We start from the raw sequence: 21,927 nt of genomic DNA, 5'->3' as shown, positions 1-21,927 counted from the left end.
TTCGGAACACAAATTAAGATATTTTTGATAAAATCCGATGGCTCAGTGAGGCCTGCATCGGCAGCAATAACACTTCCTTTTTCAATGCCCAGAAAGCTACTAAAAACATATTTAAAGTTCATGTGACTACAGTGGTTTAACTTTAATATTGTAAAGCGACGAGAATATTTTTGTGCGGCAAAAATAACAAAATAGCGACTTTATTCCACAATATCTAGTGATGGGCGATTTCAAAACACTGCTTCCTGAAGATTCGAAGCTTTATGAATCTTTTGTTGCGAATCAGTGATTCAGAGCACCAAAATCACATGATTTCAGTAAACGAGGCTTCGTTACGTCGTGTTTTGAAACTTCAGTAGTTCACATGACTTTGGCAGTTTGATACACGCTCCGAACCACTGATTCAAAACAAAAGATTCGTAAAGCTTCGAAGCTTGTGTTCCGAAGATGAACGAAGGCCTTAAGCCGGGGACACACTTAACGATTGTAAGGCCGATTATGAATGTAAATTGACACTTATGACTGATTGTGCTCAAACGTGTGCAGTCAGAACCAGTTGCGTTCAGTTGGCGATTACAGTCGGTGTTCAAATTCCATGTGTAAGTATTTAAATCTGCTTCAGTCGCAGGAAACAAATAGAATGTTTTAGCTAGTCCTTAAATGTGTGCCCGGCTTTACGGGTCTGGAACTAGTAATTAATGACATAATTTTCATTTTTGGGTGAACTAACCCTTTAAAGAAATCAGTAATTAACCGGGTGCGAATCACATAATGGCCTTCAGGGAGGTCAATTAATTTTTCTTTTTATATATAGGCCTTTACATATACACTTTTTTTTTTTCCTTTGTATGGGCCAGTTTTTATAATTACCTAATTAAAATCTACTTGAATCTGCATATCTGTTGTTCAAATACCTAAATTTAACCAGTTACTTTCATGACATTGGCCTTTGCGCGGTGACTAATCAAAACACCTCTGATTGGACATTGCATTCCTAAACTCAAAAAAACGTGTTTGATTGGTTATAATGGTCAACACTGCAAACTACAAGCGTAAATAAAATTACTATAAATATGATGTAACTTGAACAAATCTCATGTAAATGTAATGCAGCAATTTTCATATAGGTAACGCTTCATATTACAGGTAGACTACTTTCTTTGACCCCCCCCAACCTCTTTATTTTGTTGTCCTGGACATTTGTCTAACGTCCAACTAAACTGTTACAGAAAAAAACTTACATGAACGATATACATAATGTTTTTTTGCCTATGTTTTGAGAACATTATTAAATACCAGATAATTTTACTGGATGAACGGTTGTTCATATAACTTTGAGAGAACCTTGCCAGAACATTCCGTGAACGTTCCCTGTTAGCTGCTTTTCTCAAATAGACTAATAAAAGTAAACGAGTGACAAACAAGTAATAAACAAGTGATGAAAGGATAAATAAAGCAGCAGTATCATTAGATACGGCTGATCATCAATGGCGCAGTGAATGTTTACAGCCGTGGCTCCAGCTCAAATCCTTGGCCTCGCTCCCAGCATATGATTAAAAAGAAAACACGAGTCCTCCCTGTCCTGCAGATGGGGGAAGGAGAAGATTTGGGATCAGATTTGAAAATGCATCATGAAATTGTTCTCGTCTCACTGCCGTGTGCCTGAAATGACCTGCTGAAATGACGGAATCATGACCTTTTAGCTGTCAGCATGTGCTTGAACACAGAACCGAACAAACGGATCGGCGTTTCATGCCGTAATCTCCCATCCAGATGTGTTAGTTTAGTTTACATTGCATTTGAAGCATGGGCGATAAAGCTGGTGTTTGCCAACAGTTACTTGCAGAAACAAATGCTTTATTTCATGTTCCTTCATAATCACATAGGCTACTGTATGATATGATTTCATCAGACAGCAGGACGATCTTCATAATAAATTACAAAAGGCAGCCGATTTCTTCTGGGTTCTGACCTGATTTCACAGAAACTGGCACAAGAAATGAGTGTAAACACGATGCGATCTCACTTATTCCCTTTCAAGTGAATAAATATGCAGGCAGGAGGGTTTTCTGACTCGCATTAGACTAACGAATGACTCCGTTATGGTTATACTCTCACACGTTATACAGAGGATTATATTACATTTGGAGGATAAAGCTGGTGGCATTAGTGCTAATGTAGTGCTGAAACCTGTTATACAGGACCAGATTTATCTCACATTGTGACATAGGCAAAGGAAATTACTGGGCCCCCAAACCGCGGCCCTCGTATGACCAATGAAAACTATGATGATCAGAAAACCTCGTTCCAGATGTGAGGAGCATGTAAATGAGACATGTGACACTGAGCAAAATCGAAGATGATTGAGTGGATCATGACTCTAATGTTCACGTTCAGATATTACCGTCATATCTGTGTCAGATTAATAATTAATCTTCAGCTCCTAAAAGCTCAGCCCAATGGTCGCATGTTACGAAAATATCAATGAAATCATATTCATCTTCATCTTCTACATTGCGTTACATAATCTACACTAAATAAAGCTACTATTCGTTGTTGATGTCTCAGTTTTTACAATAAAGTCTGATTTGTTAATCCATAATAAATATCTATCTATCTATCTATCTATAATAAAAATAACATTGAACAATGATTGTTTAATGCATATATTGACTTTTGTTAAAGGGTTTCGTTCACCCAAAAATGAAAACACCCTCATGTCGTTCCACATCCGTAAGACCTAACATCTTTTTGATGAAGTCTGAGAGATTTCTGTCCTTCCATAGAAATCCAATGCAACTACCACTTTCAAGGTCCAGAAAGACATCATTAAAGTACTCCATGTGACTCCAGTGGTGTAACCTTAATTTTACGAAGCGATGCGAGTGCTTTGTTTGCGCAAAAAAACATAATTTTTTTTACAAAATAATATTATCCAAACCATGTTCACCAACAATGTCAGCTCTTGCATGAACACAAAACGCAAGCGTTGTGGTGCTCTCATGAACACTCGCGCATGTGCATGGAGTTGACCTGCGAGTCTGAACACAACACATGTGTAGTGGTGTCTTGTGAATGCAAACAAAGCACTCGCATCGCTTTATAAAATTGAAGTTAATCCACTGGAGTCATATGTGGCCTGTTGCACAAAGCCGGTTTCAGTTTCTACCCAGGTAAGTTCAAGATTAGTTTGAGTAAACTCTGGTTTTTGGTTTCAAACCAGTCGTTTGTTGTAGTCCTTAAACAATTATCTCCGTTTGCATTGAATTTTGAGCGCCGTAACTTTGCAAATACCGTTTCTGCTCAAACAGCAACATTACACACTAACTAAAGTAAAAAAAAAAAAAAAAAGTGAAATCATACTCAACCATCCCTTTAAGTTTAACTGAATCTGGGCTGGGATTTCTATTTCCCAGCATGCTTTGCCCATGGCACTCGAAAGGGAGAGTAAATGTTAACTTTAAGTCTTACATAATGTGTTTTTTTTTGTGCAAGATTAATGTTAAATGGGAGATTTAGTAGTAATTCATGTTTTCTTATTCTAATTGAGAAGAGTTTCTGTTAATGTGGGTTTTTGTAGAGTTACCATCATGGTGACGAGTGGTGCATGTGGCTTAGTTTGAGAGCAGGTATGTTAAATGCTTATATTGCTGTACTTATTCAGCAAGTTCTGTAGCATGCTATTGTTAACATGTTAACAAATGACCAAGATAGCATTTTTTAAATTAGCTTGTTGTAGCTAGTTTATACTAATAAAAATGTTTACGTTGAGGATAATTTTAAGTTAAATGTATGAATTAAAATGTCAAGTTAAGAACAATAAAAATGTATGATTACAAAATAAAAATCTGCCAGTTCTGTTTGTTTAAACTTTGAATTTCTTAACTTAAAATTTTTTTGGTAATTTTTGAGTATTGCCAACTTGTTTGGGTTTACAGTGTAGGCAAATCACACTTAACCACAGATTGCAATAGTGCCCTTATTACAATATTATGCAGTTTGCTTCATTTATCTTGGCACATTTCCAATCAACAGCTCAATTCATGCATGTGTTTCTGTGTTACTACGTGTAGGACTGCAGTCACTGGACAAAACAGTGATGATTGAAAAGAAAGGTTTCATTTCTAGAAATGTACAGCTGTGTGTTCAGTCAGTGCACTGCGAGATCTCTGTCTGAACCTGACAATCTGTAGTCCATTTTGATTTCACTAAGTGATTACTGTCAATCACGTTCCAGATTGCTTCCACAAAATCAGCTTTTCAGCAGAAAAGTGCAGTGCCACATGGTCGTTTTGTTGCAAAACTGCACAGTAGAGCTCAAAAACTGGTCCAAACCCCTCAAATTGGTAGGTTTAGCAATTAGGGGTGAAGGATAGTAAAAAATAATGCCAAATTGGAACTACATGGTAAAAACAATGACGCCCAAAAACCACTATATATGAACTAAACTGGCCAGAGTGAGAAGAAAAACAAGCAAAAACAAATAGGCCTAACACATGAATGAAGCTGTAGTGAATCCTCTTAAATGAGTTTTCATCCAGCTTTAACTGCAGTCCATCACTGAATGATACTGTGAGCTTCAATGAAGCTCTTCTTCCCTATTGTGCCGTATATCCCAGTGAAACGCTTCTGGAACAAATACAAATGTAGGGCGGGGCTTGATTTTGTCCACGGACAATTGATTGGATGGTTGTGGTTTGCTTTTGGTGGATCTCATGTGAGTGACAGGTTGTCCTGCTCTCGTCATCAGAGAAGAGAAGAGGGAGGGCTCAAACAGTCGATCATGGCAACTCCAAGGTCATGGGTTCGATTCCCAGTTAAAGCAAGAACTTTTTACCCTCTTTACACTACAAAGAATGGTAATTACAAGTAGGCTATTTTTGGTGATTTAAAGGGTTAGTTCACCCAAAAATGAAAATTCTGTCATTAATTACTCACCCTCATGCCGTTACACACTCGTAAGACCTTCGTTCATCTTCAGAATGCAAATTAAGATATTTTAGTTGAAATCCGATGGCTCCGTGATGCCTTCATAAGGAGCAATGACATTTCCTCTCTCAAGATACATTAATGTACTAAAAACATATTTAAATCAGTTCATGTGAGTACAGTGGTTCAATATTAATATTATAAAGCGACGAGAATATTTTTGGTGCACCAAAAAACAAAACAACGACTTATACAGTGATGGCCGATTTCAAAACACTGCTTCAGGAAGCTTCAGAGCGTAATGAATCAGCGTATCGAATCAGCTGTTCGGAGCGCCAAAGTCATGTGATTTCAGCAGTTTGACACACGATCCGAATCATGATTCGATACACTGATTCATTATGCTCCAAAGCTTCCTGAAGCAGTGTTTTAAAATCAGCCATCACTAAATAAGTCGTTATTTTGTTTTGTTTTTTTCGCACCAAAAATATTCTCATCGCTTTATAATATTAATATTGAACCACTGTACTCACATGAACTGATTTAAATATGTTTTTAGTACATTAATGGATCTTGAGAGAGGAAATGTCATTGCTGGCTATGCAGGCCTTCACTGAGCCATCGGATTTCAACAAAAATATCTTAATTTGTGTTCTGAAGATTAACGAAGGTCTTACGGGTGTGGAACGGCACGAGGATGAGTAATAAATGACAATATTTTCATTTTTGGGTGAACTAACCCTTTAAAATTAATGTATGTAGGTAGATTCAGCGATATTATGTAATGTTTTGACTTGAATAAAATCAGTTTAGATGTTACCTTGTTTAGGTTACCTTTTTTTCAGTGTAGCTACCTGAATTTAATGTGAATTTAATGTTATTTTAGTGTCATTTTCACTCATGTGAGTCAATGACCCGTTTAGAAAGAAGCCAAAGCCCTGCTAGGTGAAATATGTCATGAGTTGTGTAAATATATCTCTCAATATCAGAGAGGGAGACCATATGTCGGACGAGAGCGCGGAGGCTTACGGCAAAGCTGCCTTATCCACAGCATTACAGACTCTAAGAAAGGATTTACTTTTTAATTCTTGATTAGATAGAATGTCTCTGCTAAACGAAAGTAGAAAGAACACACACGACCTGGCCAACATGACTGTCTCTCTCTCTTACACACACACACACACACACACACACAACCAACATTAGTGTGATCATCATCAGCTCTGGATCGGACCGCGCGCGCACACACACATAGGCTACACACGCACGCGCGTGCGCACAGCAGTGAGAGCAGGAGGAACTCGCGGTTTCCTCACAGTTACACCTTCAGCCGCGTCTCTGAGGCGCACAGACAGCTGCAGGAGGCAAGGATGCGCGCGCTCTCGCGCTCGTGAGAATCTCCGCGGATCCTTCAGTCGCACTGGATCTGATGCGGGACACTGAAGTGCTGCATCCATGACTTTACACGCGCTGCTGTTGTACGGGCTCGGACTGACTTTGGCATCAGCACTGCTTTCCACACAGGGTGAGTGAGAGCGTGTGTGTGTGTGTGTTTAGTTTGAGGACAAATGTGTCTTAAGAAGTGAGCTGAATCAGACCAAACATACCTTTAGGCAATTGGAAAAACGATTGAACATAAGTCATGTTTTCTTTTTATTCTAAAATGCAAAAGCTGTTTTTGGATAGGTTGGGTTCTAGTTAGTTTTATGTTCTAATTTAGAGCTAAATAATCATGTGTGTGTGCGCTGGAAAAGTTAACATCTAAATTAACTGTTCAAAAATAGTATTTAATATTCAACTTAAATGCATTATATAGGCTATAGCCTATACCAGCAAAACGATTTTTTTATAGGTTAAATCTGGTAGAAATTGTAAAAATTGCATGCAACGGCTTTTTAGTGTTTTCCCACACATAATAGCTTATATAAAACAACTACATGTGCTTAAAACGGATAGAAGCAGCATTTTCCAAATTTATAGAGATCTAACAATGTAACAGACAGACGGAAGGATAGTTACTGCTTTTGGTCAAGAAAATAAATGTAGCATATAGTACAGTATTACACAGTTTTGATCATTTATATGAATCTGAGACACACAAAGGCGCGCGCATGCACACATACACCTGAGAGCGATGCGCGCGTCACAGGCTCCTCAGGGCTTCTCACTCATTTCAGCAGATTGTTATTGAAGTGATTTTCATAAGAGCATTTGGCGGGATAATCTGTTTGCTGTGGCTATTTATCATTCCGAGCGGCGGCAGTGTCTCAGGATCGACTCCGACTCCATTCAGTCTCTGATGAGCTGCGGGACATTCTCCTGCTCCACGTGCCGTTGTTCAAGCAAAACATGCTCTTCTGATGAATAACTCCCTTAATAAGTACATACTACATTTCACTCTCTGACACTAATATGTGAAACTTTGAAAGAGGAAATACCGCGGTACACAAAGCAGCCGTATCAAACAACCTATTTAACCAATCCCTTCCAGAGTTTGTTTTGCACGGAAATGATCAAACAACATCAAACACCAGAGCTGCTCAATGGCGTGTTTTTGTAGGTTCGCATCACTCTGGTTCCCTCGACAAAAACCCAAGATTTTTCCATTGGCTTTTGGTTTATTGCTGAAAGCAAGCTCTGTGACCAACAAAAGTTTGTGATTCTTACACATTTTGTTCATGCACTGTAAAAAAAATATTTTCATGATTTGTCATCATAACATTTTTTCTTTTGTCAAATCAACTAAAATTGAATTCACCCAAAAATGAAAATTCTGTCATTAATTACTTTACCCTCATGTTGTTCCACACCCATAAGACCTTCGTTCATCTTCGGAACACAAATTAAGATATTTTTGATGAAATCCGATGGCTCAGTGAGGCCTGCATCGTCAGATCCATAAAGCTACTAAAGACATATTTATATCAGTTCATATGAGTACAGTGGTTCTACTTTAATATTATAAAGTGACGAGTATATTTTTGGTGTGCCAAAAAAACTAAATAACGGCTTTTGAACAATATCTAGTGATGGTCGATTTCAAAACACTGCTTCGGAGCGTTATGAATCTTTTGTGTCGAATCAGTGATTCGGATTGTATGTCAAACCGCTGAAATCATGTGACTTTGTTGCTCCAAACCACTGATTCGATTCATAAAGCTCCGAAGCTTCCTGAAGCAGTGTTTTGAAATCAGCCACAGAGGCAACAATAATAATCAAAAGGTGAACATTTATTAATAGGCAATTTAATAAATGTTTATTATTTAATTATTATTCATTAAACTTATTAATGTTAATTTCCAACCTATTTTGGGATCATTTTAAACAAGCAATACAGTAATTTTTAAACAATAGTTTAAACCCATTTAACCCAAATGCTGGGTTTGTCCATATTTAACCCAACTTGGGTTATTTTTAACCCAGCATTTTTTAGAGTGTGAACACAGTCTAGCTAACATTTATATTATTTGGCTGAAATGTTGCAAGGATTTGTACATGTAACAGATCAATAATGTAAACTTAAACAGCATGAAAATAATGTCAGAAAGACAACGACGATAAATAATTCCTGATGTTTTACAATGTGAGTTTGTACCGTGAATCTTATTTGTTGGTCAGTTTTATTCACAGAGCAATGGAAAAGAGATTTTTAATCCATTGAGTGGAGGCATAATACATTTCCATGCCCTTTCAAATTAAAATGACATCAGTTACCGATCTTAAAGGTCCCGTTTTTCGTGGTTTTTTGAAGCTTTGATTGTGTTTATGTTGCAATTACATGTGTTCATGTTTCGCGTGTAAAAAAAACACAGTATTTTCACATAATTTACTTATCTGTTACCGCTGTTTCCACTGTCATAAAAACGGGTGATGACTTCCTTGTTCTATGAAGTCCCTCCTTCAGAAATACGTAACGAGTTCTGATTGTGCCAGCGGTTCCTGTGTTGTGATTCGACAGCAGTTTAGCGCATCTTGCCGGAAAGTCAGCCTCTTACCATAACGTGGATGCACGCGCTCAGTGTTATTGTAAACATGTCTTTGATTTTACCCTATCAATTTGAGCCGGAATCAGACCCGGTGATTGGACTGCGGGATGAAAATAACAGCGTTTCGACGACATGGCGACAAACACACTCTACAAAGCAACTCTTGGATTCCTGTGGGCGGAGGTTATCAAAAAACTGTTTTATACGTCATTAAAGAAGGAAGTAGAGGGATTAGTCCAAATGCCGTTCAATGTAGGTGACTTCTGTTAAATAAAATATCTCGCTTGGCATTGAACTTTGACTTTAAAATTTTCAGATTTATTTATACTCTAACAACAACATTACACACTAACTAAAGTTTGAAACATGGGATCACAAAGAACGGGACCTTTAAATATAATGTAATCTAGTCCTGATTTCCTCCATCTGCACCCATTTCAACACACTTACTTTCATCAAACCCATACAAGCATATTTCTTATGTATATAAAAACTATTAATCCTGCTGTTGAACTGTTGAGGATTACGTCACAGGAATGAGGAGAGTTGAGCAAATCAATTCAAAAAACAAAGGCAGGAAAACAAGAACAGAAACCAACCACACTATACGTGAATACGTGACGAGAACAAACAAAGGTCTGAACTAAAGAGGAGAGTGTGTGTGAGAGTGTATATATATATATATATATATATATATATATATATATGCACAGATTGAATGAGAGAGAAAACAAACTCCAAGGACCAAAACACAGACAACTGCTTTACATTTTTAGCTCCTGCGCAGATCTGAATCAGACATTAAAATAATATATTTCCCCAAGTGTTGCTTGTTTGATTTTACTCTTACTGCTTTAAATAGATTCCAAAAATGGAGTATAAACAGACAGAGCAAATGCAGTATGCAGATGTGTGGCTGTGATAATCATCATAGACTGATAATGGCTGTGTTTCACAGAAGAGCTGATTTAGAAGGTCAATGATTTAAACTATGAACACTATACAGTCAAAAAAATGGTAAACAATAATCAGTCTCTGTAAACTTGGTCAAACAAGGAGAGGAGATGAGGATCTATAGCAGTGAAACTTTAATAAAACACTCAGAAAAACACCGGAGAAATGCAAAACCACACAATAATGAAACAACTGAGACAGCGGGCTCTATAAACACAAGGCTAAAGGAAGAAGCAAACAAGACACAGGTGCACATAATCAGTAAGGAGGAAAACAAATCAATAACCATGACAACAGAGGAGACACAGGAAATGGAAAATATTCAAAATAAAATTCCTTGAAGAGAAATAGAGAATCCGTGACAGTATACATTTTGTTGTTAATTCATTTTATTACTATATAAAAGATTTTCTTGAAAAACGGATAAAAATAAAGCAAGCATCAATTTCATATCAACAAGCATGCATCAATAAAAATCAGTGAAAATAATGGGTAGAAACGGCTCTTTATATATTATATATAAATCATGTTAATATATAATGTTTTCTGCAGTCAATTCTAATCATTATTTACACTTTATCATTACCTGCAATATACTATTTTTATTTTATAATCATTTCTTACTTTGTATTGTTCTTATTACCTCATCAGTTTCAGATGAACTGCTTCTATAGAAGCATAAAGGGTTCTGTAATGGGATCACTTTATGGATTTAGATTCAGTTAATTAGTTTAATATTATGAATTAAACAGCTCAAACAAAAAAATGAAATAACCTGTTATACATGAAATTATGCAATCAAACCTAGAGTTCTAGAACCCCATTGAACCTTTTATATATAAGAGTGTACTGTATTGTGTATAATTGTTTTTTCTTATCATTTTTACTCGCTATTGTGCCTTATAGTGTATTTGCTCTCTCATATTTATTGCCTTTGAATGTTATTGTTTCTAATGCCGTCTGTCATGAAAGGAATGGATAAAATTTCCTTGCACTATACAGTACAGATGACATTAGAGTCTTGTGTTCTCAGTCGACGGCCTGCAGTGTTACGGCTGTAACGTCTTCCACGGGCAGAAGTATGTGGACGTGGGTTGCAGCCGTCCGGAGGTCATCACGTGCACACACTCGCACAAGGGCTTCAAGCACCGCTTCTGCATCAAGACGGAGAGCAGTGAGTCACGTAGACGACCCTAAACTCTGGCCTTTCTCAACATGTCGTTGTGTGTCAGTCCTCTGTATTTATGTGGATGAATTGACACTGACCCACATATGCAAAGATTACAGAGCTTAATCTTCTGCTATTCTTTGGACATTCAGACATTCCACGGGAAACAACCTCATAAATATCTGACATCTGCATGACATATCAACACTGAACAATATTGGTGTTGGATTTACTTTGAAACCATTTTCACACAGAAATTGCTAGTGAACTTAACCAATAATTACAACGTTGAATTAAATGTGGAATATTGTAGCAGAAAGACTGAAATAGTATTTTCTTATAAAAACATAATCCAATAATCTTTGTTTTATTTACAACTCCAAAAAGGTCATTTTTTACAGTGACCAGCCCAGAATATTAAAAAAAATCGTTTATTTTAGTAAAATCCAATTGTCCAATTGATTCGTCCAATGTATTTGAATTTACAAAACTGAAAAAGTTCTCTCAACTTTTGGGAAGTAAGCAACTCAAAAAAAAGTAGAAGTAACTAATTAAATTACAGAAGTAATCCCTTACTTTACTTTTTCAAGGGAAAAGTAATTAAACGACAGTAATTAATTTGTTGAGTAATGCGTTACACCCAACACTGACGTGTGCTGCCAGAATTGCGTGCGAACTTCATGGAAACGTCAGCGAAACACTCTTAAAGGTCCCGTTTTTCGTGGTTTTTTGAAGCTTTGATTGTGTTTATAGTGTGCAATATAACATGTGTTCATGTTTCGCGTGTAAAAAAACACAGTATTTTTCACATAATTTACTTATCTGTATACCGCTGTTTCCACTGTCATAAAAAAGGGCTGATGACTTCCTTGTTCTATGAAGTCCCTCCTTCAGAAATACGTAACGAGTTCTGATTGTGCCAGCGGTTCCTGTGTTGTGATTCGACAGCTCTGAGCGCTCCTTGCCCGGAAAGGTCACGCCTCTTACCATAACGTGGAGATGCACGCGCTCAGTGTTATTGTAAACATGTCTTTAATTTTACCCTATCAATTTGAGCCGGAATCAGACCCGGTGATTGGACTGCGGGATGAAAATAACAGCGTTTCGACGACATGGCGACAAACACACTCTACAAACGCAACTCTTGTGTATTCCTGTGGGCGGAGGTTAGTCAAAAAACTGTTTTAGTGACGTCATTAAAGAAGGAAGTAGAGGGATGTAGTCCAAACTGGCCGTTCGATGTAGGCGACTTCTGTTAAATAAAATATCTCGCTTGGCATTGAACTTTGAGCTTTAAAACTTTACAGATTTTATTTATACTCTAACAACAACATTACACACTAACTAAAGTTTGAAACATGGGATCATGAAGAACGGGACCTTTAAAACTTATATTTGTTAGATGGGACTGACCGTTTTAAGCTAAACTGTCACTACCAGTTGAAATACTTGTAAATGCAGCTGGTGATCATGTGCTCAGATTCACAGAGAATCCATGAATTTGTCTGTGTTCAGAAACACATCAATCTCAGTCGGTTAACATTAGGTGAGAGAGACGGATCTGGCAGCACAGAAGCCCGAGCTGGTCAATCATGAAGCGCGCTGACGTCCACGTCAATCTTCTGCCGTCTGAAGCAAATGGCTGACGCGGCGCTGCTTTTCACCGGCTCAGGAGAACAGAGAGCTGGAGGACTGCTGATGACAGCCGTCACGCTCAGGACAGCAGAACTGTGTTTGAATCCGCACCGGTGTTTCTTTAATCCCAGCAGGAAGTGTTTATTCCAGTGAAGCATTGCGTAACACGTTTACAGTCCTGCTCACTGTACAAATGATATGACCAATAAAGCAAATCCAAAATAACAACCAATTTCATCTTCAGTTTATAGGATTCAACCAGACAAGATTTAAAAAAAAAAAAAAAAAAGTTAAACTGACTTACAGCCAATTTTATTAAACTTAAAAATTTAAGGCACCAAATTAACTTGCATCTTTACAGTGAGATTGTTTGATGCCATCAGCTCTGAACATTATAGTGCACTAAAACTAACAATAGTGTGAAAACAACTAAAACTTGGAATGAAAATGTGCACAAATATACACTAAGCTAAATTAACCAGCACATCTGACTAACCGGTCAGACGATGTGCAGTTCTGCTGATCTCTCAATAATCCATGAACCTTTGTAGAGAAAACACGTGTGTGATATCTATAATATCTATCAAAGGTCTGATTCTCTCTGTACCGCACTGGATTAGCAGTACCAGTTGAAGACGAGTCCAGTGATTTCCTTCAAGAACCTTTACCAAAGACAGTAAATCTTCTCCAAACTCCAAGAGACATCAGTAACATCATAACATTACACATGAATCTAGTACATACTGTGTGTGAAAGCAGGAATTCAAACACAGCTGCATTTACAAGTATTTCAACTGGTAGTATCGTGATAGTTTAGCCTAAATCAGGGATAGTCCCAGCTAACGAAAACAGGCTAATGTTCCCATTAAAGAGTTAGTTCACCCAAAAATGAAAATTCTGTCATTTATTACTTACCCTCATGCCGTTCCACACCCGTAAGACATTCGTTAATCTTCGGAACACAAATTAAGATATTTTTGTTGAAATCCGATGGCTCAGTGAGGCCTCCATAGCCAGCAATGACATTTCCTCTCTCAAGATCCATTAATGTACTAAAACATATTTAAATCAGTTCATGTGAGTACAGTGGTTCAATATTAATATTATAAAGCGACGAGAATATTTTGGTGCGCCAAAAAAAACAAAATAACGACTTATTTAGTGATGGCTGATTTCAAAACACTGCTTCATGAAGCTTTGGAGCATTATGAATCAGTGTATCGAATCATGATTTAGTCAAACTGCTGAAATAATGTGACTTTGGCGCTCCGAACAGCTGATTCGACACGCTGATTCATTATGCTCCAAAGCTTCCTGAAGCAGTGTTTTGAAATCGGCCATCACTAAATAAGTCGTTATTTTGGCGCACCAAAAATATTCTCGTCGCTTTAAAATCAAGAAAATTAGATTTAAACAATAAGACTAAACGTGTTGAGCTATATAACAATAAATAGTTCTCTGTCTATAAATATATCAAAACAGTTGTTCCCTTGTCTATTAAAACATGTAAATATTTTAAAGCGTCTTTGGTGTTTCCATGGTTTCTACAAAATAAAACCAGAAACCGAGGGTAACGCGGGTATGACGCCATTGACAGGCGACTCCTCACAAGTCCCGGAGCCTTGGTTAAAATTGCAATTTTCTCACGATTTACAAATAGTTGAAAACATTTGGGATGTTATAAGTACTTAAGTGAACAAAATATATAACACTGGCCTAGTGGTTTTTGGATATTTTACTGCAAAATTATTACATATTGCACCTTTAACGTTACTGGAAAAACGTTTGTTCATAAAGCCCAAAGTAGCTATACTTTGGGCATCCTCGTCTGCACACCATCCACATAACGTAAATTTTGGCATCAGAAGGGTGCGTGGACGTCCGCACACCCCGTCCGCATGCAGCCCAATTTGTCAGACCGTTGTACGTAAAACAGTTTATTATACTTTAGCTGCATTTCCACCGCAGGAACCAGGGTCTAAATGAAGTTCCAGGTAAAAATTTCCCCCTCGAAAGTCCCTGCTAGCAAGGTAATACTTTTTCAAAGTTCAGGAACTTTCGGGGGTGGGACACTTGCTGATTGGTTGACGTCATGCAGCCATGCAGTATTTTATTTCAACCACCATTTTTAAAAGTCTGTTGCTGTGCGTGCAGTATGAGTTGTTTGCTATTCAAATCAACAATAAGAGTTTAAAAATACGACCAATGGACTGATTCTCCAATATGTCTCCGAAGATGAGGTTCAGGCTTTATTAAAGGATTAGTTCACCCAGAAAAGAAAATTCTGTCATTAATTATTCACCCTCGTGCCGTTTTACACCCTTAAGATCTTCATTGAAATCCGATGGCTCAGTGAGGCCTCCATATCCAGCAATGACATTTCCTCTCTCAAGATCCATTAATGTACTAAAAACATATTTAAATCAGTTCATGTGAGTACAGTGGTTCAATATTAATATTATAAAGCGAAGAGAATATTTTGGTGCGCCAAAAAAAAAAAAAAAAACGACTTATATAGTGATGGCCGATTTCAAAACACTGCTTCAGGAAGCTTCGGAGCGTGTCAAACTGCTGAAATCACGTGACTTTGGCGCTCCGAACCGCTGATTCGACACAGAAGGTTCATAACGCTCCGAAGCTTCATGAAGCAGTGTTTTGAATTCAGCCATCACTAAATAAGTCGTTATTTTGTTTTTGGCGCACCAAAATATTCTCGTCGCTTTATAATATTAATATTGAACCACTGTACTCACATGAACTGATTTAAATTTGTTTTTAGTACATTAATGGATCTTGAGAGAGGAAATGTCATTGCTGGCTATGCAGGCCTCACTGAGCCATTGGATTTCACCAAAAATATCTCAATTTGCGTTCCGAAGATTAACGAAGGTCTTGCAGGTGTGGAACGACATGAGGGTGAGTAATAAATGACAGAATTTTCATTTTTGGGTGAACTAACCCTTTAAGCTTTTATATGGAGGACGAAATCCAGCGGGAATTGGAAAGTCACGCGTAGTCCTACATCACCGGACGCGAAAGGTGAAGTATACCCGGGCCTAAACGTTGAGAGAACCTTGCCAGAACGTTAATGGTCTGGAGAACGTTCCCTGTTCGCTGGGGTTTCATTCATTGCAAATAAACAGATTTGATTCCAAACGGGAGAGACGTTTTCTGTATGTACACTGACTTCAGTGACTTCATGATGGTCACGGTGACACTCGAGTCCCGGAGCCTCGTTATTAATGAGTTTAATTATCAGCCTTGAGACACGCGCTCCAGTGACGCAGGGAAGATAAGAAGTGAGTGGCAGCTGTTTTCTGTGACTGACAGTTCTCTCTCTCTGTGCAGCGGCGCTGGGCATCGTCCTTACCAGCGGCTGCGCCACTTCACGCCACTGTCAGCAGCAGGAACTGCCAGGCGTGAGCATCCACTGCTGCGACTCAGACCTGTGCAACAGCGCCACCCGCCGGCCGCCGCACACACTGCAGCTGCTGCTGGCCATGCTCCTGTGGATGTGCTTATGATTCCTCTGCACCAGGAACTCTAGCAATGAGAAAGTGCACAGCATTTCCACACGGATTTCCACTATTACACAGTAATGATCTCAACGGCATCACTCTTTATACAAGTTCATTTTGATTTCTCCTCCTGAGAAGCATCATGTAAACAGTTGTTTAGTCTATTCTAGCACTGTATCTTAGTTGTTCTGCATGTACATCTACAGTAATTGCAATAACTATAGGTACTAAACTGAACTTAACCCTGTTTTCAATAGAGTAAATCGATGTTCAACCTGAAGTCAGTCACCATTAAATCAAAATTTACAACTCTTGTTTTTTTTTTGTTTTTTGTTTTTATATTGCAGTGTTTATTATAAATGAATTATCAGTGCACATCATTATTGTTTTAAATTCATGTTCCTCATAATCTTGAATCCGAATATCTTCCCCTCCATCTTGCAGCATCTCTTCTCTGATGACGAGGGCGGGGCAACCTGTCACTCACATGAGATCCACCAATAGCAAACCACAGCCATCCAATCAATTCTCCACTGACAGAATCAAGCCCCGCCCTACATTTGTTCTTGTTCCAGAAGCCGTTTCACTTGGATATAAGGCAGAACAGGGAAGAAACTTCCCTTTCATGACAACTTTACATTGCATGTGATTAAACGGTCATCTTTGAAAACATTTTTGCCATTCTAAAACAGCATGGCTTATTTGCCATATGATGTTCAAATTTCGAGGAAAGTAAGAACACATCATTGATAATTTTAGGCTAATCTGAATCTTTAAACCTGAACAGCCTTGCCGAATTTTCTACTGCTTCTTCTAACGTTTATAACACCAACACCAAAAAATAAAGGGATAAGCATTCATCTTAAAGTATTTATATTATTAATTATTTTGATGTTCCTGTAGTCAATTGTTAGACTTTGCACTAATGAATAACACCACAAAAGAAAATGATTAAAAAAAAACTGTAAATATAGTTCAGGCACATTCAAATCTTTGTGCACAACAATAGAGTCAAACTCAAACGTAACACTTTATTTTAAGGTGTAGTTGCATGTACTTACTATAGTATCAGCAGACAATTATGCATTATTAACATCAACTAACCTAACCCAAACCATAACCTGAACCCTATCATATGTAGGCTACATGTTCTTAATTAATATCATTAAGTACTTTGTCTAATTACACTGTTACCTTAAAATATAGGGTAACCAACTCATATTTCATATTGTGTACAAACCGTAACGACTGTCTACCTGTTCAGGGTGTTTCCCAGCATTTGGTACACTGGGATTTGCTCCAGCATTCCCACAAGCCTATGTAAGATGGATGGATGGAAACTTTTTCCATGACTCAAAGGTCACAAGACAGGTTTATTTTGAGAATGAGCCAAACACAATCAAAATGTAATTAAAATTGTCATGTTTCTTGACCCGGAGCTGCTCAGAACCTCTGGCCAAAAGCAGCTAAATATGAACTATTTCCCGTACAGAATCTCCAGATCAAAACACAGGTGATGAAGAAGCAGAAACAAGCAATAAAAGCATTGCTTATGCTGAAGTCTTTGAAAAAAAATAAAAATAAATTCTCTGATTTTGTTCAAAATGGTGCTTTTTTAAAATGAAACATACCCAAATGCAAGTGCTGATAAAAAAAAAGAAAAAAAGAAAAGAATGCATGAAAGTAGAATAAAATGTTTTTGTAAAGCAGAGTCTTTGTTTTGATAAAGTTCAGATATTTACACAACAAAATATTCTGGGGGGCATGAAAGTTTTGTGAAAATGATCAAAAATGCTGGCAACTTTACAAAAAAAAAAAAAAAAAAAAAAACATGGGCGGGAAAAGAGTTAATTACTTTCTATGCCTTTACTTAAAAAAAACATGACAGGTTTAGCTAGAATACAACATTCGGGATGTCAAAGAAAACCCAAGTCAAACTAATAATGTGAATTTTTGCTGAATCTGAACACTTTAGTCATGTTTGGTCTGGCGTGTTGCAGATATTTAACAAATTTAATAAATTTTCAATCCGATTTTCAACCCACTTTGTATAATGTCGGCAGTTATATGGATTGTAAATGAACAATGTTTACTCATTCTCCATGTCACCTATACCAAGAAAATCAGGTTTATTTGTCAGCAAAAGTCTTCTCCCTGTTGAAAAAAACAGCATATGCTGGTTAGGTATGTTTTGAAGCATGGTTTGAGCTGGTTTAAGCTGGTCAAGTGCTGGTCCTACAGGTATTTCCTACTAAATCAAGGCGGTATTTGACTGGTCAACCCTATCAGACTGGGCGTGGCCTCGGACAGCAACATGCCCAGTGCATTATGGGTGTTAGAGTTGTCCTAACTATTTGGAAAAAGGGAAGACAACTGAACCTGAGTCAGGTAGAACAGAAAATGTTTCACCTTTCTACCGCATTGGCAGCCAAGTTTTATTGAAAGCCCATTTTGACAGTGGCGAATTACACCTTTGAGCCTGAACATTTAAAAGAAGACTGTGCTAGAATAACTGTCAACAAGAAAAACACAGGCAGGAGAACATTCATATGTCATTTACTTTAAAAAAAAAAAACGTGAAAAAGATACAAATCTCTCTGTTGAGTTACATCGGATTGATATTTCAAATGATGGTGTAACAAATGCTTTTTATTGGTACATTAAGAGTCATATTTGCTGCACTTGAATAACGTTATATATATATATATATATATATATATATATATATATAATGTTATTCAAGAATGATGTGTGGTCATATTTCAAAAAGGCAGAAAAAAAAATCAATAAAAAAAAACTTCATAGGAGTCATGTAGAATAAAATAAAACAAACTGACATGAAATGTACAGTTTTAAGAAATATCAAAACACACTGCTGAAAAGTGTATTTACAAAACATGCAGGAAAGTACAAACGCAGGTCGCTGTCGATGGACCGATCTGACATCTTTAAAAAGCAAATAGCAAATAATGCATATGCAAGTTTTTTTGCTGAGATATGCTGATTTAACTCTATTGCCTATTCAAGTTTATTTAACAGAAAATGCATTATAAATATAATTTGTGCTGCATTTTTAGTTAAGTTATTAAATAAGAAAAGGCTTGAAGACATTTCATAAGAGAAAATAAAAAGTAATGCATCGTCATTCATACGTGTTTTATAATGCGTCATCCTCTGGAAAACTGTTCAGATGTAAACCGAGCACAGCGGTCATCATGTGCGCCACAGCGGCATTAGAAAGACATTTCATATATAAATATGCCTTTTAGCATCTCTTAGTTATATTTAAAATCAGAATTTGATCTCAAGATCTCAAGGCTGTGAATCTGGAAAAAAGGCCTTGATTGATTTTATTCAAATGTTTCATAAAAATAATCCTCTGCAAATGTTACTCTTACACTATGAACATTTTAAACAACTGTCAGACGTTACTTATCAAGTTTGTCAGTCCAATGTTGGATCATAAAAGTGCCATTTCGTTATTCGTTTGTAATATATTTAAGTTCTAACGTCTCCATTAACCGTGCAGGAGATGATCAGAGTCTCTCACATGAACGAATGAATCAAATCACCCACAATGATGATGCTGAGCTCTGTTTTTACATTGATAATTACATTCCATCTTCACACTTCGTTTCAGAAGTGTGTCTGTCTTTCTCAAGCACAAAAACCTCAGAATCAGTGCGTGGGCGGCTCTGCTTCAGTCTGAGATCTACAGGAGTTTCAGGATGCCGTTGTACATCTGCGTGAGGACGGTGAAATGAACGGGAAGGCAGGAACGCCGGTCTTGTGCGGCGGGATCACAGGTGAGCCAGGACAGAGCGTTATACTGCTCCAGAACAAACCTGAAACACAACAGCACAAACCTGAACATGTGAAGACCAGCATGAACCTCCACGCTGGTGCGGGCTTATGTGCTTTAGTTTAGTTTGGAGCTGTTAACCAGCAAAACTCTGATGAATCTTTCTGGAGGGTTTGAGTGTGATGACCCAGCCAATAAAAATATGTTCTAAGAACGTTTCACTAATGTTCTCATTAAGTTAAGAAAACAATATTACTGAATAATCTCTTAACATTCAAAGTTTTTTCTTACTTATTTTTTACTAACCAACATCTTCTTGCGAAACATAGGGAAGAGGATTAGGGCCAAGCAATAATAAAAAAATAAAACCATCTCGAGATTAAAGTTGTTAAATTTCGAGAAAAAACTCGTTAAATTTCAAGAAAAAAGTCGAGATAAAATGTTGAGAATAAACTCGTTAAATTACGAGAAAAAACTCGTTAAATTTTGAGAAAAAAGTCGAGATAAAATGTTGAGAATAAAGTCGTTAAATTACGAGAAAAAAGTCGTTAAATTACGAGAACAAATTAGTTAAATTATGAGAAAAATGTCGTTAAATTTCGAGGAAAAAAGTCGAGATAAAATGTTGAGAATAAACATTAAATTATGAGAAAAATGTCGTTAAATTTCGAGGAAAAAAGTCGAGATAAAATGTTGAGAATAAACATTAAATTATGAGAAAAAAAGTCATTAAATTACGAATTTGTTCTCATAATTTAACGACTTTTTTCTCGTAATTTAATGACTTTATTCTCAACATTTTATCTCGACTTTTTTCTCAAAATTTAAAGACATTTTTCTCATAATTTAACGAATTTGTTCTCGTAATTTAATGACTTTTTTCTCGTAATTTAACGAGTTTATTCTCAACATTTTATCTCGACTTTTTTCTTGAAATTTAACGAGTTTTTTCTCGTAATTTAATGAGTTTATTCTTGGCCCTAATCCTCTTCCGTAGAAACATGTATACATGTAAAATTTTAAAAAGTGTGCTCAAAAACTTCCTCCCCATATCTCACAAACTTCCCCTTTTTTTAATGTTTTAAAAATGTTTTTTCTTGGTTAATGTGAACATTAAGGGAACATTCCATTTTATTATTCTTCAAACATTATGGGAACGTTACTTCTGAATGTTCTGAAACAAGTAGTAACACTTAAAAAAAAAAAAAGATCATCTAAATAAAATGTTTCAGAAAAATGTTCCATGAACGATGTATAAATAATGTTTTTGTTCTAACGCTTTGGGAACATTATTACTGAACATTCTATTAACAGGAAGAACGTTTGTTCATAACATTGAGAGAACATTCTGAGAGCGTTCCCTGTTAGCTGGTTAGTAGTTGTGCTGGTAAACAGACCTGAGCACGTCTGAGGTGGTTTTGGAGTCCAGCGGGTGAATCCGCAGAGACACCAGATCATCTGTCTGAGCGATGGAGATGTGATGATGCAGAGACGCCTGCGAACACAAACACATCTTAGATGCAGAGAGATGCTGAGCAGATGCAGGTAATTCACACACATCTTTCTCTAATTCAAATAAATGCTATAAATCATTCATTCATTCAAATCATTCATTCATCTTGCACTCTAGGGGCTCACCTTATCTCTAGGGGCTTTCGCACAGAATATTTCTAGGAACTCAGTTATAGGAAACAGCCACTAGGATAGTTCCGAGAACTAATTTCTCCCCCGGGCCATGTTCCTCGTTGCATTCACACCGGGAATAGGAACTCTGAAGCGGCCAACAATGCTAAAAAATGGTGGATGGAGGATGCCGTGATCGGAGCTGTGTTTGTTGTGTGTCGTGGGTTTCATGATAATGGAGATGGAATGTAAATGCATAATTTACGCGACTGAAAGAGCAAAAGTGGGGCTATGAGACGAAATCTCCTATGA

At 37.1% G+C, this 21,927-nt stretch overlaps 1 protein-coding gene across 6 annotated transcripts in view; it reads right to left on the bottom strand.

Moving 5' to 3' along the window:
* Positions 1 to 18,730: 18,730 nt before the first annotated feature.
* LOC125267842 (mediator of RNA polymerase II transcription subunit 13-like) overlaps positions 18,731 to 21,927 on the bottom strand; it is a 45,820-nt gene continuing 42,623 nt past the window's right edge. For all 6 annotated transcript variants that reach the window (XM_048189858.1, XM_048189859.1, XM_048189855.1 and 3 more), the window contains exons 30-31: positions 21,390 to 21,487; positions 18,731 to 20,035 (exon numbers count right to left, since the gene is read on the bottom strand). In XM_048189858.1, coding sequence (XP_048045815.1) covers positions 19,903 to 20,035; positions 21,390 to 21,487 — 231 coding nt within the window. In that variant the 3' untranslated portion in view covers positions 18,731 to 19,902. The remainder of the gene's footprint in view (positions 20,036 to 21,389; positions 21,488 to 21,927) is intronic.

This window comes from Megalobrama amblycephala, linkage group LG4, assembly GCF_018812025.1.
Source record: "Megalobrama amblycephala isolate DHTTF-2021 linkage group LG4, ASM1881202v1, whole genome shotgun sequence".
Classification (NCBI taxonomy): Eukaryota; Metazoa; Chordata; class Actinopteri; order Cypriniformes; family Xenocyprididae; genus Megalobrama; species Megalobrama amblycephala.
This window is presented reverse-complemented; position numbering and strand designations above follow the sequence as displayed.